The sequence below is a fragment of the Lactuca saligna genome, chromosome 4 (genome assembly GCF_052625555.1).
Source record: "Lactuca saligna cultivar CGN05327 chromosome 4, ASM5262555v1, whole genome shotgun sequence".
NCBI classification, from domain to species: domain Eukaryota; kingdom Viridiplantae; phylum Streptophyta; class Magnoliopsida; order Asterales; family Asteraceae; genus Lactuca; species Lactuca saligna.
Window position 1 is genome coordinate 72598499 of NC_136420.1, and position 7742 is coordinate 72606240.

Consider the following 7742-nt stretch of genomic DNA (forward strand, 5'->3'; position numbering starts at 1 on the left):
TGTTTAAAATGAAAATTTTGTTGGTATTTTTGAAAAACTACATACAATATGTTATGCAAAATTAGGAAACGAGGTGGATCGAGCATGTTTTTAAATGTTTGTACCGGCTCCCATTTGTCTTACTTTCCTATGTAACCCTTTTAATCTTAGTAGTGTCAATTGGAATGTATAATGTTGTTCTGTTAATGCTTTCAATATTCGTACTAATATTTTGTAATTTGCTTTAGTAGTTGTATTGCTTTTACTTTGATACTAATATGCCGTTTTTTTTAAAAAAATGTAAGTTAGTAACGTTTTGATTTTCTATAAAAATATTTTTTTCATGCAATTTGCTGATCATTGTAGACACAAAACCCCGACTAATTTCAAACAAACAAATAACAATTTTTACAAATAATTAAATTAAAATTTTCAAATAAAATGATAAAAAAGAAAATTGAACGACAGGTACAATTTTCTAAGTGAAATAAACCGGGCATTTCATATCTTTCTCACTTCCTATAATAAGATACCCATCGGGTCCCACTTTGATTTGACAAGTCGCATGGATCTTGTGGTTCTTGCTTTCCCAGGTGGCCACCTTAAACCTGATGGATGACGCAACCTCCAGCCGAAAAGAAACACTCCCACGATTTCGATCAGCTATGAACTGTGCCCAACGTGCTTCATCTACCTGGAACGAAGACCCCTGTAGATCGCCGTGAAGAATCGTCGTGTTCTTGGGTGATTGATAAAACGGAAACAATACTGGCTTTTCCCCAATGTTCAGATTATTCTGATAGTACAATGTTAAGTGCATTGTATCGTAGTAAATCCCTATATTCAGATTAGCGTTTCGTACTGTCACATTATAGGTTGCTATGTTAGCTGCAAAACCATTACCTTGTGCTAAACTGGGGATGGAGAATTCACGGATATGAAATCTTGGACGATGTGGGCGTAAACTGAGCCATAAGATGAATGTTATGAGGCCTACAATGAACAGAAGGCTAAGAAAAACTGAGCATATTAGCTTTGATACACGAGTTGTTAGACTTTCTTTGACACGGTGCACATAATAGCGAGCAGTGTGATGCCGCCTTAACTGACGGCCGTCGTTAGGAAGGGGGCGGTTAAGGCGGTCATCAGGGGTGTAGTGAATTGGGATTTGCTGGTGTGGAGTACTATTCATTGCCTCTTCAACAAGTGATTGATCGGAGGCTTTTGGTGAAGATGATGAACAGAAGCCATCGGTGGTGTCGGGTTTCTTTATATGAAAAACAAGAATAAGGTGGCCGGAGATCAAAGGGATGCCAGTAGTCTTTTGGTTGTTGAAAGGAAAGAATATAAATCAGCTCATTGTAGTGTAGAATGGGTCATCTTTATATTCGAGGTAGTCTTTTAGGTTGCATCTTGAGGAAGTAGACGATGCTACCCTTGTTCTACATTGGAAGTTATGCCACTTCCTGGATATAGCAACATAGGTTATCATTTATGGCCGGGCATAAAACTTAAATTACGAAAAAATGTATAACGTGTTCTTCATAATTTATAAAAACATCTTTATATATAAACAAAATTCCACCGCTTATATTTTATTGCTAATTGCAACAACTGCTTAGCTTAAAGTGAAGTCGGTATTTTTTTTTCTTTGATGATGTATCAAACTTGTTTACGTGATATTTTCTTGAGATATTAACAAAAAAATCAATAAATAAATATTTCTTTGAGCAATTTGAAATTCTTTTACTTTTAACAAAGCTATTATATAACTTTTTTTAAGATGACAAAAAGAAGAATATTCCTCTAAAGCTCAAAAGTGCATGCCACCATCGAACACCATGGTGGTCAAGCTTAGGCTGACAGTGCTGTGTGCGATGAACATCATACCGACCGGGTGCGAGGAGTTGCGGTAAGCTCCGTGCATGGCTACTTCACCGCGTCTTTCTTTCAATTAGTACAAAAAAAATACTTATGTTCTTGTAAAAAGTTTGTCACTATAGACATTTTATGACATTTTTTTTCTTCCTTTTTTCCATTTAGGGTGTAAGGAAATGTTATGATGATGTATCATTGTGGTGATTATAACCCATTGAAAAAACATTTTTATAGGTAAAACACTCACAATATTGTAACAATTTTTGTATTTTTTTCAATCATTTTTTTAATAAACTATTTTTTCGTCACACATTATTTTGCTTTCATGAATATTGTTGATATTTAGTAAGTTATTTTTTTCTTGTCATGACTATTTTTTATTTTATCATACGTTTTTTCATTTGTCATGATTATTATTGATTTTTAATCATTTTTTTTGTCATTATTATTGTTAACTTTTAATGACATATGTTTTGTCTTTTATTATGACGGGTTACTTGAAGTCACACAAAATAAATTAAATTGTGACCTATTCAGTTTTCACAGTAAAAATATAATAACGATCACCATCCGTTAATTAAAATCATGGTTCTTGCAATGGTATAGTTGTGATATAGCATTTTTTATATAATGTAGAATTTATATATATTAGAGTATTTAGTAGTAAATTATACTTCAAAGTTCAACTCAATCCAATTAATTAGTTAATCAATAAATCACAATTCATATGTCATAATTATTTAATCATACTTCACATAACGTTTATCAATGTCACAATCATACTTTAATACAATCAACAACAAAACATATGTAATACTTAGCATTCTATCATACTTGAACATAATTACAGTTTGCAAATAAAAAGATTAGAAAATGTGAATTAATCATATTGTAGTACATTAAGTCTTTCACACAATTAGCAAGACAATACATACATCGTTTCAATGAAAGTCATACATAATAAAAATATTATTCAATGAAATTGCATAAAAATTTTGGTTTGGGATAAGAAAAACAATTTTATTCAGTTCAATGACATAAAAAAATGTTTTTTTTAATGTAAAATAGCTCAAAAATAAAATTTATTCAAATAATAGTTATAACACAACTATAGCAGTGACCAGAATCACGGTGTAAATCGTAGTTCTAATAGCATCACTGCTATTTTGATAATCACAGTTCTTTACATCTGTTAAACACTATGGTGCCACTATATTACCGCTATAGAGTCGTGTTTGATGGCATAAACTATGACTATAAGTTACTTTTAATCATAGGTTGATTCATTTCTCATTACTATTATTTACTTTTAGTTACTCATAATAAATAAATTTATGACATTGACATACTTATAGTCATAATTATTGTGTTTTATCATACATGCTATTTACATTTAGTAACATCTAACAAATTAACTCGTGAGTGTAAACCACATTTAATCACATGCTTTTTTTTTTTTTTTTGCTAAGTTTTTGTTATAGAAAAATACAATAAATAAAAGCCAAATTCACTTTAAACCACAATGATAGTAAACATTAATATAAAAAAAAAAATCCAATACAAGTTCAACAAAAATGATAAAATCTATCTAATACACTACTTGTCCATGGTTCAACCACTTCGTCATCAGCATCAGCCCTAACTCGATAATAACAAATGTTGCTCCACCTATCTAGAAATAACGTGTACAACTTTTTTTTTTTTTTCAAAATTGAAACAAAGCTAATCCTTTCACAAACAACTGAGAAGTCACTTTCAGGATATCAATCCAAAGAGAAGAACTACCAGTAGGCAAAGAACACCCAATCCAGGCTTTTTCCTCATGAATCCCCTTAATAACTTTCACCCAAACGGGATCATGGTTATAAAGAAACTGTCACACCCACTTGAACAAAAGAGCGTGATATAGGGAAAAGAATAATTGCACAACCCTAAACCCCCATTATTTTTATGTGCTAAGATTATCTTCCAAGTAATACAAGTAACCTTTTTCTTCTATTCCATCTCCACACCAAGATAAACTCTATTACACAAAGCTTCGTGACCCTACTAGACCTCCATAGGAGATTTAAATAAAGACATGAAAAAAGTAGAAAGAACCTAAGACTGACTTGAGTAACGTCAATCTCCTACCAACCAATCAAGTCTTAACTTTCCATTTACAAAGTCTCTCCACAACCTTTCCCACCGTGTCTTTGCAAGCTGAAGCATGGTTCATCACACCACCGACAATTAAACCAATATATGCGAACAGAGTTAACATATGACCATATCCTATATGGTTCACCAAATGGGGATTCTGCTCAAAGGGAACTCTAATACCAAGAAGAGAGCTTTTAGAAAGATTAATTTTCAAGCCCGGGGCTAAAAAGAAACAGTGGAGAAGTTGAAAAATGGAGTGAACATTTGACTCCTTCCATTCAACCATAAAAACAACATCATCTGCATAAAAAAGATGAGAAATACAAATATTAGTGTTTGAATCAAGAGAGATATCAAAGAAAAGAACTTGATCAATTAACCTAAGAAAAGCCACATGCAAGCTTTGTATCTCCAAAATGAAGAGAAAATGAGACAAATAATCACCCTGTCTAAGACCTCGAAAAATTTGGAACTCATCCGCCGCCGACCCATTTACAAGAACTGAAACCCTAGAAGAAGTGAGGCAAGATTTGATCCAACCCCTACAAATAGAGATAAAACCCATAAGACAAAGAACATCATCAAGAATGTAACATCCCAAAAAATACAAATAACATTTGGTTTTTAAATTCATTCAATTCATGAGAAACTGATATCAAAATGCAAAATAGTCGAAAGAGTATCATAAATAATTGTTATCAGAGTACAAATTCCCTAAATCTCTAAATACGGAACCATAGGATGATGTGGTGCGATTAGGTTGGACCCTTCCTTTTCGAGTTGGAAGTACCTGAAACATAAACGGAAAACTATAAGCACAAAGCTTAGTGAGTTTCCCCAACATACCACATAATAAACAAAAATATTGCCAAGCATATTTCGGTGTTGGACTACCCTTTGGTATATCTCAACTGGATACCACAAAGCATATATGGGTGCTTGCCTACCCCTTTGGCCTATTTCAACCGGATACTATCAAGCGTATATGGGTGCTTGCAATCCCCTTCGGTCTATTTCAACCGAATAACGGGTCTATTTCACCCCTTACTAGGACCACATCATATCGTAAGAAAATTATAGAGTCATCAAGCAAATACAGGCATAAATAACAATTATCACAAAGATAATCATCACACTACATCATAACTAGTAGGTCGGCCTTGGTGCCTTCGACCTACGTATATCATGAAGGAAGACTCACCTCAAATTGAAGATACCAAATCGCACTCAGCTAATGACTTGCAAAATCCAATTCCTAACACACAAGCACAAAACCCTAATTAGAAACTAGTCAACATTCTACTCGAAGGTCCAAACCCTAATTCTTGACTTAAGGAAAAAAAAGGCTTCTTCACTCTTGCCTCGTTGGGCCTCCCTCCTTCTAAGGTCCAAATCCAATTAAAATCCAAAAGGGAATCTAAGTCCAACTATGAGGCCTCTAAGGCCCAATATGGCCCAAGAACCCCCAATATGGCCTAAGGCCTATGACCTGCTACAATCAGGTAAGCCCGAGGCCCAACTTACACAAGTCTAATGCCTAACACCAAACGAGCACAAAAATCATCTATGTCCACAAACCGTGTATGTGCGGCGTACTTTCCTTGTATGCCTAACGTACGTCATTATGATCCAGAATCAGGATGTTGACCTAGTACACGCAGCGTACACTGAAGTTCACCAAGCGTAGTGTTCGGACAACCCAAACACACTTCCATGCCTCAATCCATTAAGTTCTAATGACCAACATATAGATTCAAGTCCCTAATAACATCTTAAGCCATAAAGTTGCAAACTTTATGCTTTTGCATGCATGGATGGGACTCACATCAAGAATTAAGTTGATTAACTCACTTCGGTGGTTACTAGCACTTGCATGGTAGAGTATTGACCATCAATATCCGATATTTACGACTCAAAACACTTCTAAGAGTCTAAAAGGACATCCCAAATGGCCTATAGTTGCCCATACTCCAAGAAACCAAGCTAAGGGACCAAAAGATCTAAGCCTATAATGATGAAGATTCAAAGTGTATACCTTCAACGAGCTAGAAATGGTGCCAAACTTCTGGATCTACAAGCTCGTTCTTCTCCTTTGCTTCTTCCCAAATTTTCTTCTTTTTCAAAACCAATAAAGATCACCAATATAACTAAGGTAAGCTCAAAGATGCACTCAAGCAAGCTAGGGTTCAATATTTGCACTAAAAAGACAATGGCAGCTGAAAGGGTAAATATTTTGAGGGACTTAAGGACTTTAAATAAGGTGCAAACCCTGAAAAATAGGGTTTGCCCCTGGCTCAGTTACGCCTAGCATACACATGGGTATGCTTAGCATACATGAGGGATCCCCCAATGGCACACATCCAACAAGTAAAGATAGAATACAAACCCTAATGTACGCCCAACGTACTCACAAACCCTTCATCACCTTAATGTTGAATAAAAATAGATTAAGTCGAAAAATTCATACCTAGAAACTCAAGTTCTACAATTCTCCCCCACTTGAATCAAGCTTGGTCCTCGAAGTCGGCTGCCGAAAATAACTCTGGATAATGCTCCCCTATCTCCTCCTCCGACTCCTACATCCATTATGAGCCATTTCGGTGTTGCTGTTACACCTTAACCAACTTAACAACCTTGTACCTCAAGGTTTTCGTCTTCCTGTCGAGGATCGCTATAGGCCTGTCAATGTAGTTTAGGCGGTCGTCCACCTGAATGTCCTCCAAGGGAACCACTACAGAATCACCAGTTAAACATTTCCGCAGCTGCAAGACATGAAAAGTACTATGAATCTGACTGAGCTCCCATAGGAGATCCAATCGATAGGCTACCCTGAAAGGATCGATATACTTGGGGCCCAGCTTACCCCGCTTCTTGTATCAAATGACACCTTTCCAAGGTGACACCTTTAGGAGAACCATATCCAAACCTAAAATTCCAAGTCTGACCGGTGCTTGTTGGCATAACTCTTCTGCTGACTCTAAGCTGTCTAAAGTATGCTACGAACCTGCTATATCAACTCAGTGGTCTTTAGTACCACCTTGGTACCCCCCATGACTCCCTGACCGAGCTTTCCCCAGCCTAGCAGGGTCCTGCATTTCCTCCCATAGAGCATCTCAAAAGGTGGTCGGTCGATGCTAGTGTGGTAGGTATTGTTATACAAAAATTCCTCTAACGGAAGATACGTATGCCAACTACCACCGAAATTCAAAACACACGTCCGTAACATATCCTCCAATGTCTAGATTTTTCGCTCTTTCTAACCATCCATCTGTGGGTTAATGGCCATGTTGAAATGCAGAAGAGTACTCAACTCGTCGTGGAAGCTCTTCCAAAACCTGGAAGTGAACCGGACGTCATTGTCAGAAATCACAGAAACTAGCACCCCATGTCGTGCTACGACCTCCCTAATGTATACCTCAGCCAACTTCTCCTCAGAGATACTCTCCTGAATTTGAATAAAATGTGTGCTCTTCGTCAATCAATCCACAATGACCCAAATCGAATCCACTCCACGTGCAGTCCGAGGCAACTTCGTAATGAAATCCATGGTAATCTACTCCCATTTCCAAACGGGAATATCCAAGGACTACATCTTTCTGTGAGATCGTTAATGTTTTTCCTTGAATTTCCTACCATTCAAGCACCTCTCCACATATCAAGCTACATCCCGCTTCATGCAGGGCCACCAATAATCAAGATAAATATCTCTATACATCTTCGTTGCCTCGGGATGAATGGAGAAT

The 7742-nt window shown here is 36.3% G+C and overlaps 1 protein-coding gene across 1 annotated transcript; it reads right to left on the minus strand.

The window, feature by feature from the left end:
- Nucleotides 1-339: 339 nt before the first annotated feature.
- On the minus strand, nucleotides 340-1320 carry LOC145038613 (NDR1/HIN1-like protein 12). Its single transcript, XM_078986918.1, has one exon. It carries the CDS (start codon nucleotides 1169-1171, stop codon nucleotides 458-460), a length of 714 nt encoding a protein of 237 aa, XP_078843044.1. The 5' UTR covers nucleotides 1172-1320; the 3' UTR covers nucleotides 340-457.
- Between the last annotated feature and the right edge of the window lie 6422 nt (nucleotides 1321-7742).